General features: G+C 41.1%; 1 protein-coding gene across 1 annotated transcript in view; it reads right to left on the bottom strand.

Annotated features, from left to right (window-relative positions):
- Positions 1-1,010: 1,010 nt before the first annotated feature.
- Positions 1,011-25,966, bottom strand: part of niban2b (niban apoptosis regulator 2b) — a 237,193-nt gene continuing 212,237 nt past the window's right edge. Inside the window, exons 9-14 of the mRNA XM_068012649.1 lie at positions 24,151-24,338; positions 17,505-17,666; positions 9,619-9,735; positions 8,221-8,328; positions 7,495-7,606; positions 1,011-3,767 (exon numbers count right to left, since the gene is read on the bottom strand). Coding sequence (XP_067868750.1) covers positions 3,016-3,767; positions 7,495-7,606; positions 8,221-8,328; positions 9,619-9,735; positions 17,505-17,666; positions 24,151-24,338 — 1,439 coding nt within the window. The 3' untranslated portion in view covers positions 1,011-3,015. The remainder of the gene's footprint in view (positions 3,768-7,494; positions 7,607-8,220; positions 8,329-9,618; positions 9,736-17,504; positions 17,667-24,150; positions 24,339-25,966) is intronic.

Below are 25,966 nucleotides of genomic sequence, written 5' to 3'. Positions count from 1 at the left end.
CTGCTCTCTGGGGAAGAGAATTCCAAACACTAACGGCCCTCAGAGAAGAAATTCCTCATCTCCATCTTAAATGGGAGACTCCTTAATTTGAAACTATGCCCCCTAGTTCTAGATTCCCCCATGATGGAAAACATCCTCTCAGTATCTACCCCGTCAAGCCCCCTCAATATACGTTTCACCTCTCAGTCTTCTCAACTTCAATGGGGTCAATTTTCTGTGAAAACTCCACACAAACGTATGTGGGGTGGGAGAGGGCAATGTGGGTGGGAAGAAGGGATGACTCTGAAGACAATGCTGCTAACACTATGGTGTCAGTTGCATACTTGCCGGATTCTCTTCAGATGTTCAGAAGCCAATTCCCTGGCAAGGTAAAAATCCCAAGACCACTTTTCAGCCATGGTTCAGTTGGTAGAACTCTTGCCTCTGAGTCAAAGGGTTTTGGATTCAAATTCCACTCTCGGATTTCAACACAAAAATCAAGACTAATATTCCAGTGCAGTGCTGAGGGAGTGCCGCACTGACAGAGGAGCCATCTTTTAGACGCGACATTAAACCAAGGTGGATGTAAAAAAAAGTCCCATGGCACTATTCTGAAGAGCAGGGGAATATTCATTGGTGTACTGGCCAATATCTATCCCTCAATCGACATCTTTAAACAAACATATTAGCTGGTCATCATCATATTGCTGTTTGTGGGAGCTTGCTGTGTGCAAATAAGCTCCATGTTTCCTACATTACAACAGTAACTACAAAAGTACTTCATTGAATTCAAAGCACTTTGAGATGTCCTGTGGTCATAAAAGGCTCTATTTAAAAGCAAGTCTTTCTTTAGAGTTTGGTCTTAATGGATTCCACGTCCTGGCGTGAATGTACTTGGCCTTGCTCCTTCATCCTCCAAATGAATGAAGGCATTCCAAGCAATGTTGCCTCCAACACTTTCTTTTCCTGCCATGGATGCAGGAAAAATACTATATTTAGTCAAACATACACACAAAAAAAAGATAGCTTGATCCGGATGAAAACTTTATTAAATGCATATTTTGCAAAAAGGCAGCTTAATAAAATATTTTGAGCATCCACGGGAACCCACAATTCAGGGGTGAACAGGTGTCAGACACTGGTAGTATCTGTAAAACCGTCAAGTTGAAAGCAGCAATAAAAAGACAGACTGCCTCTAACTGGGATTGAACAGACTCAGGTATATCAGAACAGTTTTGTACATAGTGTGTCCTTCAATAAAATTAAAGAGATTGCTTAAATTCATATCTTTTTCTTTCTTGTCCAGTCAGCGAAAGCCTTTAACCATAAACTATGATGCAATGGAAAAGCCCACTTAGTGTCAAACTAAAGGTCATGCCAAGAAGCATCAACTGCTCATCCCAAGCAGACTCCAGCAATATTTAATAGTTAAATAAGCATTTAAGCTAAATAATATGAAATAAATTCTCTTAAATAAAAGAAACTCCTTTCCTAATGAGTAGGTCATGGAATATTTGGCCTAAAGTCATGGCACAGAATTGGCAGAATATCAGTTTTAAAAACAATCTGGACCCCTTTTCACCAACAGAAACCATATTCCATCATTGTTCCTCTGTTCCAGATGAACATTGTGAACAAACCAACTGTTTTAACAGTTCACTGGCCGGGGTTGCACTTAGCCATCAGCTTTGGCGTTTTTGCCACATTAGTTATTGTTCAAACTTGCAGCCATTGGCGACTGTGAACTTACTTCTCATTTTAAAGTGAAAAATGAATAATCATGTAACCAACACAATTTACAATCTTTAGGACGTTTAGGTTGTTTGTGAATGCTGAAGCAGACTTGCCACCCTACTTCAGAGAGATGCAACTTGAAAGGGATTCTGCCTGTAAAAATGTATCCTAGAAAAGGTTGCTATAGCTTTCCATGATAATTCACTTTTCCATTAATAGTTTTCCATTAATACCACATTCATTATTACAATGAATCATTAAGGGTACTTTAGACAATGAAAGCAATATAAAAGGCTTAAGTGATCTTTTTAGTCAGTAAATTTTGTAAGACAGAATCTAGTGACTGTAAACACGGCAGTCAATATTTCTGTACAGGTTATTGATGAACAATTTTAAGGGTTTTATGGCACAAAGTTCACAAATAGATATTACATCACTAATTGCATCTAAATCTTGATTGTTGATAAGTTTCAGAATCTCATTCCAAAAAAGGTGCATTTTGATTTTAAAGTATTTTCCTTAAATAGCTAAATTATGTATTCTTTGATATAATGGTGCCATATTACATAAACAAAATGTTATGATTCTCAAAGACATATGCAAATAAGAACATTTAACAATAACAAGCTATCTTTTGTGTTTCATTCACTGTAGAGAAGAGTACCTTGCCATGGCACACTAATTGACAATAACACAGTTTGACCCCAATGTGAAGTAATATTCTCAATTTAATCAAGATGAACCAATTTCCAATGATTTTATGGTGAAGTGAACTAGCCACTATTTTGCATTGGTAACTGAGCACTTGTCTAGAGCGTCTGATCCTGGTGCACATTTGAGAGATTCCTGACCACAATAAGGAGATGGCAATCTACATTTGTGCAAAAATGTGGGCTGTAAGAATAAACCAATCAGGAATCAAACAAAAAAAAAAAAACAGCTCAGAACCAAGTGGGTCGATTGAAAACGTTTGAAGCATTGAAAGTAAAACAAGGTATAAAAAGAGAAGACAATAACCGCAACATATCCAAGATGGAATATACACCATTAGACATTTCGGTGAAGAAACTCTACAACGTGATAATGAACAGGGAAAAAAAACCCCACAGAGTGGCCATGAAAATCTGCAGGCATTCTGCCAATTTCCCACCATAGTTACAGCGAGGGACCAGTACAATTCCTACTGAAATTCAGGGCCACTGTCACCACTGGAGTAGTAGGGAAACTGCACACAAGGCCAAAAGCCACACAATTCTTTTTGGAACTCTAGTACTGACTGCAGACAAATCTATTCTCTGGCAATTAAGATTCTGATTCTGTTTCTTCTACTTGCTTATGTGTATCGTGAGAACCTTCCGCAACTTCAGTGATCTTTGAAGAAACCTCCTCTCCAGTTTCTTTGTCATTAGAATCTTCTTGTTGGCAAACAGTCACTTGCTCTTGGTGTGACTCATTTTCTTCATGCAAGGCCATTACTGGTGAGCTGATTGTAGAAGTGATCCCATCTTCTGTTTTCTCAGTAGAAGACTGGAAGCCACAGTCATCGCTGGCGGACTGTACTGATTCCTGGTGTTGTTCTTGGAGGAGCTTGCACTCAATTTCTTCAGAAGGGTTCCTCTCGGGTACTTGCCCACTCTTACAAACTGCTCCACTCCTCAAGGAACTGTCCGATGGTGCACTTTTTTCAATTTTAGCTATCGTCAACAGGTCACAAATCTCTTTGATGCTATCGGGTGATTTGACTGGGCTGCAAAGCTCTGATGAGTCACCGTTTCCAACTTGCTCCCCTTCAGATACTTCTTTGAGGTCATCCATAACATCAACCTCCTCGGGATGGGAAATGCCATCATCTTGAATCATTGACACCACCTGCTTCATCCTTTTCCGTTTATCCCCTATATTTTCAGGTCCACTGCTGTCTTGGTTGCCGAACTCACTGTTCCAGTTGATAGGTTGGCCTTCACCGAGAAGGAGCAGGTTGGGATCACTGTTAGACATCACTATGCTGTCTCTGAAGAGATTATGCTTTCTTTGAACTGCTGCTTCCTTCACAGCTAATGCAAAAAAAAATACAAGTTATAACATTGTCACCACTATAATCAAAGCAACCCTTCTTAAGCTGACCGATTTAAAACTGGTATTTATTAAGTGATGCGCAATTTAAGGTTCTGCTGTAGCAAGTGGTGTGTGCAAATTATTTTGTTCTGTAGGCTGTTGAGATTACTGAATACAAGACCACAAAGACAAGTATCCATACCATAGAGATGTGTGTACAGGACTTCTGCACAGGATCTTTGTAATCCACTTGTGACTTGGCCATTCGTGATTTCCAAGATATTCTAAACCTGCCAGAAAAGCTGTCATCCCCACAGCATATTTTCACCTCCTAATTCCTCCATGTGAGAAAAACATTCGTGGATGTTATCTCTCTGTGCATCAAACTATAGATCTGTCTCACAGTTCCAGCTATGTGGGCTACAGAACTTTGTTTACAGCTCAGACAGTAATTTCAAAATAACCAGTATCATGCTGGTTATACCAGTATCTACAGTTTGATGTATATGGGGGACAGATGGGTAGGGAGAGAGAATTCTTCACTGTATGGTTTCACATCAGTTTTGGAGCACTGCTGCCAGACATAACCCACAAATGGTGAATTCTAAACCAGTTACTTATCCTATTACTGTTTGCGAGATGTGCTGTAACTAAACTTCAAAACATAAGGTCATTGGTTGTGGACAACTTTAGGACGTTGGAGGTTGGAAGCTTTTTTTCTAGTTTTTGAAACAAAAGGGTAGTGCTGTTTTTCACTTAACAAAAATCGAATTAACACTGCAGCGATTCTGAAAAACTTCAATCATGTTTTTGCAATGCTTTGCTAAATTGGCCAATACCAAAGTATTTCTGAGCAGTTTTTCCAAAATAAGTGAGACAGCCAACTTGGTACACTGACAATGCCAATAATTCAAAGCTAAGTTAAGGAAGAATGCAAAAATAATTTAAACTTGGTCTGAAAAACTGAACTTCTACATGGTTGAGATACTTACAGTAACTTTAGTTTTAAAGTTCAGATAATTGGACGGTGAAAGGACATGATCTAAGTACCAACAAGCATCTTTCTAGGCAAACATCCCTCATCACTGATCCTATAGCGGTGGATGTTAGTACCTCTGCGCAAAGAGATGGGTAGGATTGGATTTTGCTTTTGCTATGATGGAAACAGAGCGGAGGCCAGCTATTTTTCCTTATCGGTAGGGAGACAAAAATCCACTGGGATGACATGGAGGCAGTCAGCATTCTGGTGATGGTGGGAATAGCATGAAGAGAGCTCCAAATAAAGTTCTCTAGGGTATTGTCAAAATGAGTGTGGGCAATATGGCCTTATTTCACTTCTTCACACTGAGAATCACCCCCTTAAGCAATTAGATGGTGCATTCAGGAAGACAATTAAGAGATAGAGTCAGAGAGTTATACAGCACAGAAACAGGCCCTTCGGCTCATCGTGTCTGTGGCGGCCAGCAAGCACCTAACTATTCTAATCCCATTTTCCAGCACTTGGCCCATAGCCTTGTATGCTATGGCATTTCAAGTGCTTATCTAAGTACCTCTTAAATGTTGAGGGTTCCTGCCTCTAGCACCCCTTCAGGCAGTTGTATTCCAGATTTCAACCACCCTCTGGGTGAAACCATTTTTTCCTCAAATCCCCTCTAAACCTCCTGCCCCTTACCTTAAATGTATGCCCCCAGTTATTGACCCCTCCCGCTAAGGGAAAAAGTTTCTTATCTAACCTAACAATGCCCCTCATAATTTTGTATACCTCAACCATGTCCCCCCTCATCCTTCTCTGTTCTAAGGAAAACAACCCTAGCCTTTTCAGTCTCTCTTCATAGCTGAAATGCTCCAGCCCAGGCAACATCCTGGTGAATCTCCTCTGCACCCTCTCCAGTGCAATCACATCCTTCCTATAGTGTGGCAACCAGAACTGTACACAGTACTCCAGCTGTGGCCTAACTAGCGTTTTATACAGCTCCATCATAACCTCCCTGCTCTTATATTCTATGCCTCGCCTAATAAAGGCAAGTATCCTTGCTCTACGGCAGCGAGGCCTGGACAACGTATGCCAGCCAAGAGCGACGTCTCAATTCATTCCATCTTCGCTGCCTTCGGAGAATACTTGGCATCAGGTGGCAGGACTATATCTCCAACACAGAAGTCCTTGAAGCGGCCAACACCCCCAGCTTATACACACTACTGAGTCAGCGGCGCTTGAGATGGCTTGGCCATGTGAGCCACATGGAAGATGGCAGGATCCCCAAAGACACATTGTACAGCGAGCTCACCACTGGTATCAGACCCACCGGCCGTCCATGTCTCCGTTATAAAGACGTCTGCAAACGCGACATGAAATCGTGTGACATTGATCACAAGTCGTGGGAGTCAGTTGCCAGCATTCGCCAGAGCTGGCGGGCAGCCATAAAGACAGGGCTAAATTGTGGCGAGTCGAAGAGACTTAGTAGTTGGCAGGAAAAAAGACAGAGGCGCAAGGGGAGAGCCAACTGTGCAACAGCCCCAACAAACAAATTTCTCTGCAGCACCTGTGGAAGAGCCTGTCACTCCAGAATTGGCCTTTATAGCCACTCCAGGCGCTGCTTCACAAACCACTGACCACCTCCAGGCGCGTATCCATTGTCTCTCGAGATAAGGAGGCCCAAAAGAATCCCATATGCCTTCCTAACCACCTTATCTATCTGTGCTGCTGCCTTCAGTGATCTATGGACAAGTTACACCAAGGTCCCTCTAATCTTCTGTACTTCTTAGGGTCCTACCATCCATTGTATATTCCATTGTCTTGTTTGTCATCCCAAATGCATCACCTCACACTTCTCAGGATTAAATTCCATTTGCTACAGCTCCGCCCATCTTACCAGCCCATCTATATCATCCTGTAGATCCACAAGGTATTAAACAACTGACATGTTCATCATACTTTACATAAATGTTTGGCCAATTTACAAGAACTAGTCAGCTTCCCCACGAACCCTACTCAGGTGTAGAATCTTCCAAGTTATCCTAAATCATGCCCTCTTTCCTTCTACATCTGCCACTGAATTCAATAACTGTAACCCTATCCTCCATCCTTCCAGCCCGTGTAAGAGTGCCTTGTTAATTCTTTCAAACATATATAATAAAAATCAGTAGCACACATTCAGCAGCAGTGTGTTGGAAAAAGATTGCTAACTGTTTAAGATATTAGCCACTTCATAATTACAACTGTTTTTCACGCATCTAACCTACAATTTTTCATGGCAGCTTCCCTTCTTTTCTAAGTCTTTGGCTCACATGCACTGGGTGGCACTATATTATGTATTTTAGGTAGATATTCAAAAAAAAGAGGGGAAGCAGTGCAGCACGTTTGAGATGTTGGATGCTGATAACTAGGTGCAAATTTCTGATATTATTTGTTCTGACCTGCAACAAAGCCATAATGAATCTACTAATCCACACTCCTCCCATGAAAATTCATCCCACGTCTGGCAATTAATTCCCCATATTGTCTGAAAAAATAATTGAAGGAGTAAGCCACCTCCTTATTCATGGGAAACCATAGTAAAACCCCCTTAATGTGCACAATTTAACAAACTAGTGTCTTAAAGTATCTCAATTGACAGGTGCCCTGTCAGTATCATCTTCATATGCATCAGACTAATGAAATCCTGCTTAAAAAGGATGATCCCCCCCACCCCCCAAACCACCCCGCTTTCAAAAAAATTGTTATCTTACCTAGCATTATATCTTTTGAGACAGATTGGAGTACCACCTCTTCAAAAATATTATCTACAAGGATAAACTTGGAAAAATCCTCAAAGATGTATTCTTGAAATTTAGGTAGAGCCTGTGGAAAAGGATTAATAAATCAGTCACTGTCAACACAAACAAAAGAACTTTAAGTATTAACTCAAGCAAGACTGTTGCAACAATGTCCGTCCACTTTAGATTGCAATGCACAAAGATCGTAAAACATTCGAATTCTACCAACAACTACTCAACAGGATCTGCGAGCTTGAAGCAAGAAAAGCAAATGAGCTCAAAGTGTCATGGATTTTAACACTGAAAAACAGTTTGTACATTACCAAAAAGAACTTGGAATTATTTACAAGCACAGGTCACAATAAGTAACATGCTTAGAGTAAGGAACAGCACATTTTAGCTACTTTTTATTGGATGAACTTTACTCAGTACTGGTCTTAATGGAAATAAGCTTTCGTTACAGTATGACCTAGAATGCAAAGCATTTACAAAGGATGATATGGGCACCTAGAAGTAGTACAAGGATATTGCTACAAATGTACATGGAAAAAGTGAATTTGCCAAGATTTCTACAGGAGTAAGAGATCTTCACTGTCAAAGATTCAACAGGTTCACATATTTCACCTTAACTGTTAAGAGATGCACCACTTTAGTACAGTGGGTGACATCATGCAGTCATGAACAAAGCTCAAACCTCACCGTGTTCACAGATGAAGAGAGATTCTTCAGCATGTATGGAATCGTAATCTGGAGCAGTGCTTCTCGGAAAAACTTCTTCCTGACAGTGCTGCTGTCATAGTCGTATTTCTGGGTAAAAATGTTACAAGTCTGAATGATGATTTTTATTGAGACCAGTAAAATCGCAAAAGTATTCAGTTTGATCCAAGCTGACCAAAGTCCCACAAACTCAAAAGCAGACCAGCACAGTTGAAACTGCAATAGTAGCCCAACTCATCACTCACATTTATCAAATTCATTATGAGTATCTGAAGAATAAATGTGCCTTTTCATGACAGTCCCAAACCCTATAAAACCAACTTGCATCCTGATGTGATTGAACACCATAATCTACTGGATGATTTGACGTTTTAAAGTTTAAAATCATCTTGCCGGTATTTATGACCCCAGCAATCTGCTTAAAATGTCCTACATTCAAAACTGGGCTCCGGGTAATCTGCTGGAATTAAGGCTCATTTAAATCAGAACACTGATACAAATTTGACAAACTTTCATGAAGTTTTGAGATAAATGCACTTTCCTATTGACAGGGGTTGGAATGTCTCCTTAAGCTTCTTGGAAAAAAAATTGAATAATTTTGCAATTAATTTCAAGGGAATGTAGACCGCAAAAGCAGAAGTCATTCAGTTAACTCCCTGTAAACATATTCCCCTCAAACTCCTGAGGTTCAACTCTACTGGCAGAAGTGTGGTGGAACAGAACCCCTGTGCACCTGCTTGAGGTCACAGACCTCTTTCCCAATCTTGGGGACGGAGTCAGTTGCATGACTGGCAGAGCAGCTCACCACAATCTGAAGTGCCCCCAAGACCTTTTCAGCCAAAAGAGAAAACAAAATGGGCTGAGAATGTCTCAAGCTTCCAACAGAGACACTGCCCTTGCAGATGAGGAAGAACCACCTTCAGGCTCGCCTTGGTTGTTATACTACTATAAATGCACTATTTAAATGCAAGTTGCTATGTTGATTGCCTTGTTCTAATAAAGGTTTGGGGCTTTACTAAAGCTGCAATGGCATTGGTATGAGCTCTCAGATAGCGAGAGTTGCACTAATGAGGTAGTGATTGGAAATCCAAGGGAAGCCTGGGAGCTTCCTGTTGATATGGGGTGGTGAAAGTTCCACCCATGTTCTACACCCACTGGAATTTAGGCAGCAGCACAAACAGGCCAGAATCTCAATGAAACTTCATTCAGCCACAAACTCCTGGACCCCACAATAGAAAGCTTACTTTTAGCCATTTCCACCCCAGAAATTTCAGGGCCTGCGTGTCTAATGCTCTCCAATTCCAGGTTAACTACATCAACATAATGGCTGTATTATCAGATTTCCAAATACAGGGCAATCCCATTTATTTTTGGCCTCACCTTAAGCACTCTTTCCTGGATGCGTTGGATTGTCTTGCACAACTGTTCTTTATCAGGGGAATTGCCAAGATTTTGGTGGAGAAGTTGCTCAAATGTGTATACTGTATTATCCAACAGCTAAAGAAGAAATTATATAGTATTAACAACACAGAAATGGACCTTTTTCGACTCCCCTCCCCAATTGAACTCAGTCGAGTATTGATTGAAAATATGTTCCTAGCTACTGGCGCAGCACGGTGTCAAAGCTTTATGTTTTAGGGGGCAGTAGTGAGAGGGAAAGGAAAACTGAAGGGACAATAATCCTTGAGATAACATTAGGGCCAGTTTAAAAATGGTCTGGTGAATGTGTGGGGAGGCTGCACAAATCTATCTCAAACAAAAAAAAAACTACTGTAACCACTGGCAACAAAGGAAATAAGCTTCATTAAAGAAATAGGACATGAAACTGAATTAAATGGTGTCTCTTAAATCAGTAATAGTGTGAAATTGCTTATTTTCAGACACTGGAGACTCTCTACACTAATTGTATACACAAGAATGATACAAACTATTGTTATGAGAATCAATGTGTCTCGGTTAGTGGTGGCCCAATAATGCAGTACTTTTGTGTGCTATTACTGTTCTGTACGTGGAGTGGAGAGCACAGTGAGTTGTGCCATCATTCTCAATATACCCTGATGATTTTGATCCTGCCTTTTTGGAGGGACAATGTCAAAGAGAAGCAAGAACCTTTATGGAGGTCAGGGAAGAAGTAAACAGTGGGTGGGTGTGGGATGTGATTCACTATGGGCCATTCCTGTGCATCTGCTGATAACTGTCCTGATTTCAGCATTAGCAAAAGGACAGGCAACGCATTACTTGCCAATGAACTAAAACAACTCATGATGAGAGAAGAGCTAAAAGGGGAAATAATAAAAACACCTACTTGGTTAGATTAAAGTTGTAGCAAGAGGAGTGGCTAACTACTATTTTCTCTTTTAATTTCCAGCCTAAATTTTGTTGAGGATCTTGCTTCTCTTTCAGGTCTGTCCCTTAATAGTCAGGGTAATGATTCAAACCCAATGTATTGGGAATCATAGACAACATCCACCTACAATCCAATTGCCATTATTTTGTCTGGGATCAATTCAATTGTGATCTATTGGGTGTTTACTTGACACAAAAAAAAAATCTAATTTTGTTTCACTGCAGTCAGCAGTAACACCACAACTATTTAAGGGCCATTTAAGTGAATGACAGCATTCTCAAACAAATCCCAATTCTATGATGACGGCAAAGCATACTTAAGAGTCATTGTGTGTCCAGACTTTGTGCACAGATACTTCCATAAAACATGCAACAAAAAGTGTGTGCCTGCTGCTAGCTATAAGACACACTCTCTTTGCTGCATGTTTTGTCTGGTGATGCAAAGCAGAAGATTCTCTTCAGGTTGGTAAAGTCCTAATGGCAAACTCCTAATGAGTGTATCTATGGATCAAAAGACGAGCATATGTTTTGGGGAGAGTTAACTCTTCCCCCACTGCACCAAATAACTAGGGCAGCCCCCTGTATTCTTTGAACCTCCATGGGTCTCAGATGACAAATAGATTTCCTGCCAGGACTGCTATTTGAACCAATCGCTGGCCATGTCGAGATATTTTCCCTTTGGCTCAATAGCCTTATTACGCTTCATATACATGATTAAACCATCATGGTGGTGGTGTGGTTCTTATCACCAAATCTCACCTTGGTCTGTCTTCACTTCTCTAGCATTTTCTCCTTTTGAGCATCTCACCTTGTTTCACCCCCTCACCTCTCATTTAAAATCCTGGTTCTCTACCGCCAGCCGATTACCATGCCACTGTTCTCAATGAGTTATCTTCACTGCTTTCCTCCCTCAGCCTCTGCACTGAGGGGCTTCTTATCATGATTGATTTTAACCTCTCTCAATTCATCCAGTTCTCTCTCCTGAGTTCACTGCACTTTTACCCTCCATGCAAACTCGTCAACCCATATTCATGGCCATCTGCTTGATTTTGCCATCTCACGTGGCCTCACTACCCCTTTAGCATCAATCACAGATAAGGCCATCTCTGCTCACTTCCTGGTATCACTCTCCACCCAGATCCTGCTTCCCCCCTCCAAACTCTACTGCCTTCTGTATACGCTTCCCCAACCTCTCTTAGAACTTCACTCAACTTCCCCAACTGGCTAGCCTTTGGCCCTCCATTCACCACAACATTTCTGCAGCTAGCAATCTGTTCAATCACACGCTCAATTCCATCTTGACGCCTAATCCCTATTAAAATCATTACTCACTCTCACTCTGGCCATTCCCCCGGTACCTCCCCCATCTCCACTCCCCTTAGTCCAAGGGACACAGACTTGAATTGAGATGGCAGACAACTGGTTTAAACATTCACCGCCAGATCGGGCTGAACCACATAAAACACTATCTGATCGTGCTCTCGTCTGTGAAAACTGCTTACCAGGATCATCCTAGAACGCAGAAACAACCCTCAATTTCTTTTCTCTGCTGTAAACTGTCTTCTTAAACCCCTCTCCTCTGTCTCCTCCACCCTCACTTCCAAAGAGGAATGAAAGGAGCTGATGGATTTCTTTGCCACCAAGATTAAGACCACCTGATCAGCTGCTCTGCCACTTCCCTCCCTTTCCCTGACTCACCGAGCCAAACTTCCCAAGGTTCCCACCTGCCCCAGCCCTGAACCTCCAATCATGCCCTCTCTGAGCTCATCTTGTCCATAAGATCCATCTCCTGCTCTTTCGACCCTAATCCGATAAACTGAAGATCCAACTTCCCATCCTGGCTCCCATGTTAGCTGACATTGTTAACTGTTCTCTCTCCCCTCAGGTTCTTTTCTTCTTCAAATCTGTCATCACCCCACTCCTCAACAAAAAACCCTTGACCCTCCATCTTTGCAAACAACCACCCCAACAACCTCCCTTTCCTCTCCAAAGTCCTTGAATGTGTTGTGTTCTCCCAAATCTGTCCCCATCTTTCCCAGAATTTCATGTTTGAATCCCTCCAAATCTGTTTTCCGCCCCAACCACAGTACCAAAATGGCTCTCAAAGTCACAAATGACATCCTATGTGACTGTGACAAAGGCAAACTATTCCTTTTCCTCCTTCTTGACCGGTCTGCAGCCTTCGATTCGATTGATCACACCATCCTCCTCCAACACCTCTACACTGTCATCCAGCTGGATGGGACTGCTTTCACCTGGTTCCATTCTTATCCAATTGTAGCCAGAGAAATACCATTCCTGCACGGTTACCTCCGGTGTCCTCCGAATATCTATCCTTGGAGCCCTATTTCTCATCTACATGCTGCCTGGTGGTGACACTATCTGAAAACACCATGCCAGTTTCCACACGTTTGCCAATGACACCCAGCTCTACCTCACCACCACCTTTCTCAACTCCTCCACTGGCTCTAGATTATCAGATTACTTACCTGACATCCAGTCCTGGATGAGCAGAAATTTCCTCCAGTTAAATATCTGGAGGAATTGTCTTGAGTCCCCGCCTCAAACTCAGCTCCCTCGCCACCAATTTCATCACTTTCTCCCTAGCAACTGTCTCAGGCTGAACCAGACTGTTTACAACCTCAGTGTCAAATTTGACTGAGGTATTTGCGCCATCACTAAGACCGCCTATTCCCACCTCTAACATTGCCCATTTCTACCCCAGCTTCAGCTCTTCTGCTGCTGCAACCCTCATCTATTCCTTTGCTACCTCAAGACTTGACTATTCCAATACTTGTGGCTAGGCCGCTTTATTCTGCCCTCTAAAAACTTGAGGGTGCCCCATCAGGAGTTCCTCCCCCCGTCCCAACCACTCAGCCTGCAAAGATGCCGCCTCCTCTTGTGAAGTGTCACTTAAGGGCCTCAAGTGGCCTGGGGTGGGCGGGTCATTTTCCACCTCCTGCACCACTGGTAAAATAGCGAGGGTTTGTAGGCAATGGACAGCACCACACCACCAACCCCTCAGCCCACTCCCAGGGCCGGTGGGAAGGTGGGGGGGGGGGGGGGGGGGGGGAGGAGGAGGGGGTGGTGAGTGGCGGCATTAAAATCTGGCCATTGTTTCTTCATTCAGGAATCCTCTGCAATTGTTTGCGTTTGGTGTGTGTGTCTGCGATTGCTTTCCAGTGTTTTCAAGAAACAATTACAGGCAAGTCAGCCATCCAATAGATAAATTGGAGAGGGATAGAAATGATCTGAAATGCAGATAAACCAGCAATTCCTTGTAGAATAAAACTCCTTTCGTACAAGATAGTCATTATACAATGCATACTATGCATTTCTCAAATTAGAAACAATTAGCTTTTAGTTTTCCGAATTGTGACCCAAGTAGGTTTTAATCAAGTACTCTCTTGAAGAATGACCCAGGATGTATAGGTGCAGGGAATCAATTTTCCATTTTATGCTCCTCTAATAATAATGCAATATCCCTCATTAATCAATGGTCAGTTACTTTCAGAAAAGAAAATATTCTTGAGTAGACACATTTCCATCCTCTCTGCCTCAACACTAGATGGAGTGACAGAGTGAAAAAATAATTCCTGGCTGCATGGAAGAACTAATTTGCCACCAGCGAGTTATCAGAACCAAAAAAAAAAATAAGATTGGTAGCCTAAAGTTTAAAATAAAAGGAATTTGAGGAGAGTCTGAAGAGAATAATCATTTAAACATATATTCTGGGGGTGCAGGAGGAGGACTGGAATCCAGAATACAAATCGAGTTTTATGACTTGCGATTCATTTCAGTATCCAATTTCAATCAAATGGTAAAATTCACTTTACTATTAACTACCAGGGATTTGAGTATTCCCTCAAAAGCGGTTCAATTTTAAAAATATCAACTGAAAAATCTATAAAGTAGCAAGGTTTTACAAGAAAAATCTTAAAACAGGTGATTATCAGTTGTTTTAAACTGAAGGGAAAATAGTTCTAAATACAGCCTTTCTTCTTCTTTGGCCTCCTTGTCTCGAGAGACAATGGGTAAGCGCCTGGAGGTGGTCAGTGGTTTATGAAGCAGTACCTGGAGTGGCTATAAAGGCCAATTCTAGAGTGACAGACTCTTCCACACGTGCTGCAGGTAAAATTGGTTGCCGGGGCTGTTACACAGTTGGCTCTCTCCTTGCGCTTTTGTCTTTTTTCCTGACAACTGCTAAGTCTCGTCGACTCACCACACTTTAGCCCCGCCTTTATGGCTGTCCACCAGCTCTGGCGATCATTGGCAACCGACTCCCACGACTTGTGATCAATGTCACAGGACTTCATGTCGCGTTTGCAGATGTCTTTCAAGCGGAGACATGGACGGCCAGTGGGTCTGATACCAGTGACGAGCTCGCTGTACAATGTGTCCTTGGGGATCCTGCCATCTTCCATGCGGCTCACATGGCCAAGCCATCTCAAGCACTGCTGGCTCAGTAGGGTTTATGTGCTGGGGACGTTGGCCACCGCAAGGACTTCTGTGTTGGAGATACAGTCCTGCCACCTGATGCCAAGTATTCTCCGGAGGAAGCGAAGATGGAATGAATTGAGACGTCGCTCTTGGCTGACATACTTTGTCCAGGCCTCGCTGCCGTAGAGGACACATGCTTGATACACTTGGACTTTTGTGTTCAGTGTCAGTGCGCCATTTTCCCACTCTCTCTTGGCCAGTCTGGACATAGCAGTGGAAGCCTTTCCCATGCACTTGTTGATTTCTGCATCGAGAGATAGGTTACTGGTGATAGTTGAGCCTAGGTAGGTGAACTCTTGAACCACTTCCAGAGCGTGGTCGCAGATATTGACGGATGGAGCATTTCTGACATCTTGTCCCATGATGTTCGATTTCTTGAGGCTGATGGTTAGGCCAAATTCGTTACAGGCAGCCACAATCCTGTCAATGAGTCTCTGCAGACACTCTTCAGTGTGAAATGTTAATGCAGCATCGTCAGCAACGAGGAGTTCCCTGATGAGGACTTTCCGTACTTTGGTCTTCGCTCTAAGACGGGCAAGGTTGAACAACTTGCCATCTGATCTTGTGTGGAGGAAGATTCCTTCTTCTGAGGACTTGAACGCATGTGAAAGCAGCAGGGAGAAGACGATCCCAGTGTGGGTGCGAGAACACAGCCCTGTTTCACGCCACTCAGGATAGGAAAGGGGTCTGATGAAGCGCCGCTATGCTGAATTGTGCCTTTCATATTGTCATGGAATGAGGTGATGATACTTAGTAGCTTTGGTGGACATCTGATCTTTGCTAGTAGTCTGAAGAGACCATGTCTGCTGACAAGGTCAAAGGCTTTGGTGAGATCTATGAAGGCAACGTAAAGGGGCATCTGTTGTTCATGGCATTTCTCCTGTAGCTGGCGAAGGGAGAACAGCATGTCAATGGTGGATCTCTGTGCTCGAAAGCCGCACTGTGCCTCAGGGTTGACACGCTCAGCCAGCTTCTGGAGCCTGTTTAAAGCGACTCAAGCGAAGACTTTCCCCACTATGCTGAGCAGGGAGATTCCACAGTAGTTGTTGCAGTCACCGCAGTCACCCTTGGTCTTATCGAGGGTGATGATATTGGCATCGCGCATGTCCTGTGGTACTGCTCCCTCATCCCAGCACAGGCAAAGTTTTAAATACAGCCTTTACGAAGTGAAATTTTTACCCAATTTGAGAAAAAAACAATAGCAAAATCAGGGTCTTAAATGTAATCAGTATCAGAGAACAAAACTGCCCTGTCTTACAAGAAAACAATGAAACTATGCATATTATACCAACCTAATTAGATATGCCTATCTAGAAACAATTTTCAGTTAAGCTTCCTGGAGTTCAATAATTATTCAAAATTATCTCAATTTGTGCACTATGATAAAGCAGCCTTTAAAAGAGTTAAACTTAGTCCTGCTGTTTTTCATTTGAGTCAACATCAGGAATTTTGGTAGCTGCATGGTTAATCTGTTAGCATGCGCCACTTTTGCAGTGGTGACTTGTTCTATGATCATGCTTTGTTGACATGTACTTTAGCTGAACCTTCTCTTCATACAAAAGTTCACTATGATCAACTTGGAGCTTCAATCATTTGGAGAGGACCACAGAACTAGCTTAACCAAGGAGGCTGTAAAATTGCTACCGCATAATCTACCATAGTTGTACAGGGTGTATTACCTACATCATAAGTATTCTCAATCATATTTAATGCATTGATACCAATGTGTAAGGAAATGCATGACAAGTAAGCCAATATGCAAACTTCTACCACCGCCTAGTTCAAGGTGGTGGTGTTATATAGCATAAGTACAGTCTCCAAACTCAGTTAGGGTTTCCAACTCTGGTTGAGTGTATTCCTGGAGGTTTCATCGCATAAACTGCCATGCTCTTGCCACTGGTCTGCCGACCTGTCCATCCTTCCCGTGCCAATTGGAAAAAGTGAAAAAACGCTTCATTATCCGAATGACAATCAAGCTTTACCCAGTCTCTTCCTCACCACCCCATGCCATCTCTAGTATTTTTGATAACTAATATACAAATGTTCATGAAAAAAATAAACAAATTTTTAATACCCCTACGATTTTCTCCAGGGTTGCTCACAGTGGTGCCCTGGAGGTTAATCTTCAATACCTGGGAACTCCAGGCCAATCCTGGAGGGTTGGCAACGATAGACTCAAGCCAAGATCAGAAGGGCAAAAATATGTAACTACAGCATTGGATATTTTACAGGGTCAAGTGTCTATCATTACAATATACTGAAATCCTATTGACAATACAGATTATGATAATTTCACTTGTAACCTCACCCAATTAGACACCATCTAAAATGGGCAAAATAATGTGGGTTAGTTCAATGCTTTATAACCAACTGTTCATTTAAATTTCTAACAGTTGGCTGACCAGGTCACTCAGGCTTACCTCTCTCATCAGAATTTGACCACGCTGGACAAACACTGCTGGATTGGAGAGATCAAAGCGTTGTTGAAGGCCCTCAAGCTGTGGCTGCAGTTGTTCCAGGTGCTCATAGCAGCTCTGCATCTTCACTGGGTGATAAGGTAGCACACCCAGCTTCTCCATGTACTAGAGAACACAACATAACAGCACTTAAGTACTCAACTGTTTTATTACTTTGGCCTTATTGCCTGCTGTTTAACGTACCAATGATTGTAAGGCTCCATTCTGAGTCATCAAATTATTACAGTACCTTACCTTTTTATATGAAATTTTGCTAAATTAAAACTGCTTTTGGTTATTTTTGTGCAATGTGTTATGACGAGGTGGGAGGAGTACACTGTCTTTTCTGGTTCCACTTCTCCACAGGTCACAAAATATATTTTAAATGTTTCCCCAATACCAATACTCTACTCTTTAATCCCAGAATAAAATACACCAATGTTTCTTTAACAAAATTATCAGTTTATTATAAAACAAAACTTTAACCAGTAATGAAGCAAAGCATTAACAGATTGAAATACGACAGTTCCCTTTCTAAATACCCCTCACACACACACAGGGAAAAAAAAAAGAAATTCTCTCCGCAGAGGTCTTTTACAAAAAAAAAAAAGCCAAAAATTGAATACTTTGACCAAATACTTGCTAATTCTTGAAGAAAAGATATAGCACGTCAGTAACCCCTTTTGGTCTCGCGTCCAGGTATACAGAGACGGGTCACTGGGACCTCGTCAGCAGCAGTTTGTTCTGGAGATGTCGCGAAATAGTCTGGTAGGCTTTCCAGGAGCAACATGGCATCAGGGGCTTCAGTTATCACACTCTGGATTCGCAGGTTTTTTTTAAAAAAGAGGCAGAGAAAGAGGAGCTAACACTCTGGATTTCTCAGGGTCTCAGAGAGGTGCAGGAAAGATGAGCTGGGATTTCTTTTTCAGCAGGCGACAAAACCAACTGCTTTTCAACACTGTCCACACCCAACTGAACCAAAACAACATCTCAGAAGTGAAACCAGTTCCTGACCCTCACAAATCTTGACATGTCACTTCTCTGTAAACATCTTCCCCCAAGTCACCAAGGTTTCTGTTGTTTTTTTGAGCTTAAGGCATGTGATATCCAGTCAAGGTTTGTTTTCAAACAAGACCTCTCAGTGTCCTTTCAATGAACTTTAAAAAAAACCCATCAGAGTTCATTTTTCATTTGTAGCATGTTAGTATTGTTCTATTCCAGAAAGGTAGTTTGTGAAGCATAGAACTGGAGTCAATCTTTACACACATGCACATTTATTTACAGCGTAGACAAAGAGGGAGAACTTGTATTTAGATTATACCTTTCAGTGTCTTTGGATACCTCAAAATGCATTCCAGCCAACTAACTGCTTTTTGAATTGTAGACACTTGTTTTGTAGGCAAATATGACCCATAAACATCAGTGAGATAAAGGAGCTATTAATTTGTTTTGGGGCTGTTGGTTGACTGTTCAATTTTTCATCTGAAAGACAGCATCACGAACAATATAATATCCCTTCAGTAAGTACTGCACCCATGTTAGCCTAGATTATATGCTCAAGGCCTGAGTGGGCCTTGAAGTATGACTTTTGGTTTCAAAGATGAGGGTGCTACCACTGAACCAAACCATTATAATTAAAACCGGCCAGCTTTGAGAAATTGAAATGGAAACCTTTTATCTTCTATTTTGCCAACTTACAAGATCAGAGAGAAGAATATAAAGGCAAAGAGCATAAGCATTTAAACAGAAAGTATCAGTCATATCTACTGTGTTGAGTGTTTCCATTTTTTGTTAAAACTTGAGAATCTATATTTTAAAAACTGAAAAGGATTCCATGGATGCTGGAATCTTGAAGAAGCTGAACTTTGGGTGTCTTTCTTATAAGAAGTTACCAGAAGGTTTGAACTGAATGTAAACAAGTTTATTGGCAAGTACCTGTTTGCAAAGAACCCAGCAGCGGGCTGTGTTATAAGGAAATGACAAGTCAAGATTTATGGTAGCCACACGAATTGCTTCTGGAAAGGTTTTAGTTCCATTTGAACTGTTTAAAAAAAAAAAACAGTCGTTGTTTAGCCTAAGAAAAAACAAAGCACGAGTTGCTGTGTGCCTGCCAAGAGAAGACAGCTGATAACTCTATCCGTGAAGAATCCCTGCATCTTTGAAGAATCCCTGTATCAAGTTGTACTGTTGCTTCCTGTATTTGAAGAAATCCTGTATGTTTACAGTAACCTGGCATCTTCGAAGGAACTTTGCATCGAGCGTGTGGGAATTGAAACCTTTGTTGCAGCACCTCTGACATAAAACCTACGTGAAGCCTTATGTAACTTTTGAAAGCCTACACAGACTCATAGTCAGCATTGCCTGGAAAGGACTGTTCTGGGAGGATCCTAGTGGCAGCTGCCTATTCGCATTTGGGAGCCTAACCAACAACAAACATCTTTCCATATCTTCTTTTCAGCATAAGTGTTATTTTTATCCTTCTATTTCTTTGTAACAGCTGTAAACAAAAATCCCTTTATTCCCAGTTAACCAGTTGTGTATGTATATTTGTGTGTGCGCGCGTGTGTGTGTGGGGGGGCTAGGATAAAATAGGGGGCTTTAATATTTCCATGGGTATGTGTGTGTATGTTTTACTTCATTATTGGTTAAGACTTGGTTTATAATAAATGGATAATTTAGTTACTTATTAAAGGAACCTGGTTGGTGTGATTTATTCTGGGGAAAAGTAGAGTATCGGATTACATTTTCCCACTTCACAAAACAATCAAAGATATGTTGTGAACTGTGGAGAAGTGGGACTGAATTAACAGTGCACTCCTCCCGTCTCGGTTGCAACACCTGAGAATATACAATAAACTGAAAGGAAAGGAAATTAAAGATCTATTAACAGAACTTTAATTGCAGGAAATTTTAAATGACCAAAAATAGACTATTAGGGAAAATGTGGTGAAAAAAAAGAGCAATTCGAGAGTTGTGTTCAGGACTGTTTTCTCAGTCAGTATATTGCAGACCCTACAAGAAAGGAAGCATTACTTCACCTGCTTGTGTACTGAACTAGAGCAAGTAGATGACATAGAAGCAAGGAAACATTTGGGAAACAGCGACCAGTGTATAAATAGTTTCAGTATGAGAAACAAAGCAAAATAAGTCCAGGGTTAAGGTTACATGACTGGAAAAAGAAATAAAATGGGACCAGATCCCAGATTAAATGGATAAAGAATTGGCAACTATGAGCATAGATCAGCAATGAGAAAAGTTAAAATAATATAAAAAAACAAGGGTACAAACCAAGTACATGCCAGTAAGGAAAAATGGGAATGTGTTGAAGGTTGGGGTTCCGTGGGAGACTAGATTTGAAATGGAAATAGCAATTCAAGCGGATTTTTAAAAAAACCAGTATAAATATAAATATGTAAAAGCAGTTACAAAAGGAAGATTCGAAGAATTGAGAGGGAATGGGAGGAAAATGTCATGGCACAGGCTGGGCCATAAACAAAAAGGAGACAGGTCGATTTGTGATGGAGATTGAGGAGTTAGTAATAGTACCAAGCTCACTGCCTTGGCTTGAATCACTGGGATTGTCAAACCACTAGAGCAGAGTGTAAAATGGTTATAGTAGGTTGTCAAAGAGAAATGAGATCAAAGATGTTTGTCCATCTTAAATGGCAAATGGCCAGCCCCTCATATTTCAACTAAGCTGGAGAAGAAATCGTGGAGGCTGTGGCTATAATTGTCCAAATTTTTGTGGAAGAAGTAAATTGTGCAAAAGGGCTGAAGGCCACTAATGTGATACCACTCTTCAAGAGGCAGGAATGAGCAAAGAAATTTCAGCCAGTTAAGTTTTACTTCAGTCATTGGTAAACTACAAGAGTCTGTAGCACTGCATGAAATTACTATGCATCTGAAGATACCAGAGTTAATCGGTGCCAGTCATGCTTGGCAAGGCAGGTCACACTTGACTAACTTTATAGAATTCTCTCAAGCCCCAACAGAAGATAGCTAAGAATTCAGTGGCTATGGTTTGTATATCTTTGAAAAAGTACCACATAGGAGACCTGTGACAAAGACAATGAATAGCATATGGAATTGAGGAATTCCAAGTGTTGAACAGAAAGCAAAGGTCAAGGGTGAAAACATGCTTCAGATCTTAAGTGTGCTGTTCCAGAGGGGTAGGATCACGTTTAGTTAAAATATATATTTAAATGATCTGGACTCAGGAATTGAGGTAACTATTAAAATATACTCATACCATTAAATTGCAAGGTATGGTAAAGTGCAACAGGATGGTGAAAGACTGCAGGATAGGCAAGTGGGTAGCAGATACAGTTCAATATAGAGAAATGTGAAATAATACATTTTGAAAGAATAGGGAACTGAAATACACCATAAATGTTAAGATTTTAACTGGAGCAGATGAACAGAGGGTCACTGGTGTGCAGGTATAGTAGTCATTAAAAGTGGTAACCCAAGTATATGACTATTAAAAAGGTTAAACTTTTGAAGTCAAGAATCTTTGATTTTGTACTGAGAGTGTTACGACCAACTGCTCATGTCAAAGCCCACAATCAAAATATATGATCCTGATTGTGGTGGGAGAAACGCACTGATAATTCAATCCCGTCGCTCCACAGATTGCCGAACATATCATTTAAAACTTTCCAAATTAAAGACCCAGCCAAATTGTACCAGCTATTAACCCCCAAAAGAGGCTAACCACACCAGGTGTCTTTAAAATCAACAAATTAACTCTAATTAGAAGAACTAAATTCTTAAACACTATGAAGATATAAACAACATTTAAAATAGAAAAAATTAGAGTCCTTGCAAATTTACAGTCCAATGTTGCTTGAAGTCCTCAGTCGTCTGATGCTGGAAAAAGGTTCTTCCACAGGAGAACAGTCCGTAGTCTAACTTCAGCTGTAGGTGATGATTTCCTTCTCCAGTGAATTCCAACAATTAACAACTTGCAAACACTTTCAATGGAATCAATCTGACTTTAGAGTTTGAAGGATAAAAGCTCGTCACAGTCTAACTTCCCTTCCTTCAGTTTAAATTACCAGGGATCTCAGTTTTGGCTTGAATTTTTTTTTTAAAGAATTTTGAGAGATAATAATTAAACAGACTAAAATCCTATTCCTTCAGTTTAATTGGTTGAGGGCTCTTTCTTCAGGTGCCAACACCAGCTGTGTCTGTATGTCTCTGTGTCTGTGTTCTGTTCGAACAAACGGTCTTTTACTAAAAATTAGTTCAAAACTGAATTGTAACAATTGTATCGCTTAACACTCACTCCCAGTGGCTGTATCTATGGTAACGAGAATGCACCCTTTGAATCGCATTCTCCAAACGGCTGTTTCTAAGGCAACGAAAATGTACCTTCCTGTAACTCCTGAGGATTGCTGGTTCTTAAAGCAATACTGATCCTTTGCAAGCCTTAAAGGCAAATGGCATATTCCCGAAAAAAAAACTACAGGACCATGACAAGACACATTGAATAGAAAAGCAGAAGCATAATGTTCGAATTGTATAAAACCTTAGTTAGTTCATAATTGAGAACGATATACAGTGCTTGACCCCTAATTAAAAGGATACAACAGCAATGGCAAAGATGAAGCCTCAATTTGATATGGTGACGAGAGATGAGGGGTTATAGTTAGAATAAAAATGAGTTAGGTTTTTTGTTACTGGAGCTGAGAAGACTGATGATTGATATAACAGAAGTTTTCAAGATGAAGGGTCTATGATAGAGTAAGTAGCAAAGTGAATGCTAAAGGATATGGGGACCAAGAAGAAGAGAGAATTAGACTAGGTGTCTTAGAGAAAAACACCAGCACAAATCTGAGGACTTGCGTGGTCCAATGGTGCTGTAACGTTCCATAAGTCTAGATCGAGGTCAGGGATAAGGAAGTAGCAACAGCAAAGTCCATGGAGTGACAAGGTCAGCTAAATGTCAATTGCACTATTTGGCACATGGCTACTTAATGCTACAAAAGTTTTAATGAACATCAGGTCAGGCATGGTAAGAGGATATGCATTCCTGTTAACCATTTACAATCACCTCCCTTTACTATATTCAAGTGCTTGAATAACTTAGCATCAATGTCCATGAGTTAACCTAGGGCTCTTTACAACCCTGGTGTTCACCTCAAGATCTTCCTTCATTCAATCACCTAACTAAACCTTTCACGGAATGCAACTGCTTTTTGCATTCATAAGTCAGTATCATTATGGGCTATATGATGACACCTGACATCTCCTGTAGCCAGCCCCATCAGGAAAACCAGATTCCAGCAAAGTAAAGGATCTCCTTTCTTTCTTTCTAAAGACCTGATCAATAGAAAACTCCTCATACCTAAAAATACAAGGGTGAATGTTAGAACAAGGATTCAAACTCATTTGTTCTACATGACACTCAAAATCCAACATTAGATGCTTAACTAAAGTTCACTGTTAAGATAAAGTCATTGAAAACTACGGAGTGTTCAAGGATCCAACAGCAGCCATAACAGGTCAGTGTTATAACTTTAGCTTTTTTTCCCCCTCTTGTGCCTTAATTTACAACAAATCTGTAAAATCCCACTTCAGAATATAGTGCACTGCCTGCATCTCTCACCTCCCCCAGCTTGTGCTGGCCTCCTTCATTCAGAACATTCTTATTCATTTCCACAATTTCTTTGAAAAACAGGTCTCTGACTTCGGAAAAGCCCCTGCTGGTTGGGCCCATCAAAGCATCAAGGATGGAAGAGATGTAAGGCTGGACTTGATTTCGAACAGAAGCTTCAGCTTTAGGCATTACATAAACTAAAACAAAAATAAAAAAACAAGTTAGAATCAATCTGAATCAGGAATAATAGTAAAATACAACAACTGAAGCACCAAACTAACAAATTCACATGTTTTCGGATTGCTTACAGACCCGATAAATGAAAGTGGACATAAGAGGAAAGAATAGGTAGAAGAAGCATTAGTAGATACAGACAAAGGTAAAAGTAAATTGATAGATTTTTAAAAGCATCAAGGTGGAGGTAATTGAGGGAGACTGAAGAAAGATACAGATGGAAAGGGTGAAGTGGCTACAATGACCACAAATGGTGGGGCAAAAAGAAAAGGCAACTGTTGACCAGTGTGAGAAGTCAAGAGTTCAAGTATGGGCAAAGATTTGAAAGAAGTCACTGAGATAAGATGATTGCGTTTGATGGCAGGGATAAATATCTTTAAATTAATTCAGTAAAAGGTGGGGGATGGGAAAGATAGGAGATGGGTAGCGAGTGAATGGAAATGGGTGAGTCTGGGGTAATGACACTGCTGGGCTTTGAGTGGGTAGAGCATTCTGGACTGAGTTACAACTTGTGAAGAGAGAATGTGGTGAGACCAATTATGAGAACATTTGAAAAGCCAAGCCTTGACTAAGTAAGGCAGTATGGGAGAGGGTAGGGTGGTGACTGGCTGTACTGTGAAAGCAAGAAAGCAGTCTTGGTGGGGCTGGAAACTGATTCGGGATTTGGCAGCAGACAGAGGTTCTGTTATACTGGACTTAAAACCAGAGATAGTATTTAGTGAGACTGAGTTGGGGTCAGACATTTATAGGAATTTACGGGAATCAGAAAGGACGATTCTGCTTTTGCCAACATTAAGTGGCAGGAAATTGTAACATTGGACACTAAGTACATAAGTTTCTCACATTTAGAGTGTGAAGACAGGAAGAAATGAAGAGTGGAGCTCAGTGAAGGTTAACTGTGGAACTGTTTGTGCATTTTACCAGGGAGAGGGAGCAACAAGATATCCTGAGGTGTTCAGCCATATCCAGGCCACTAGCGGTCAGCCGTATTTGACACCCTGAAAGTGGGCAGATTGGCAATGAGTGTTGAATTGAAAAGTGGAGAAACAGTCAGCGGAATATATAATACTACAAAGGTGGGATTTCGAAATCACAGCCACAGCAGCACAGAAAGAAATAGGGCCAGGAACACAGTGGAAGAAATCAGGCGAGAGCAGGCATCAATGCAGAGAAAAGAATCGCCTGTTAATTCAACTGTGCAGTTTCAACTAGAGGATTTAGTGACTCGAAAAAAAGATCCTAAGAATTTCTGGTATGTACTATTTCCACTGTGTGCTTCCAAGGGTGTAAATCCATGGAAAACAAAGTGAAACCACAAACTGGATGAATATCTTATGTTCAAATAAAAAGTTCCATTTACACAGTAGTAGCAAATTTATAATGAACGCATATTTTGCAATCCATATTCAAAATACACTGCAGCCTTCAGTGCCATTTCATGACATGCAAAGGTTAAAAATTCCACTTCTCTACACCCACTGAAGTGGAAGCAAAGTCCTGGGCTTGGGTGACCATTCTCATGAAATGCACTCTGGGCATTTGCCAGATGCACAAAAGAGGCATTTTGCCCAAAATGGCTTGGGAGTGGTTT

Source organism: Heterodontus francisci, chromosome 32 (assembly GCF_036365525.1).
Source record: "Heterodontus francisci isolate sHetFra1 chromosome 32, sHetFra1.hap1, whole genome shotgun sequence".
Lineage (NCBI taxonomy): Eukaryota > Metazoa > Chordata > Chondrichthyes > Heterodontiformes > Heterodontidae > Heterodontus > Heterodontus francisci.
Note: the sequence above shows the minus strand (reverse complement) of the source record. Positions and strands in the feature narration are given on the sequence as shown.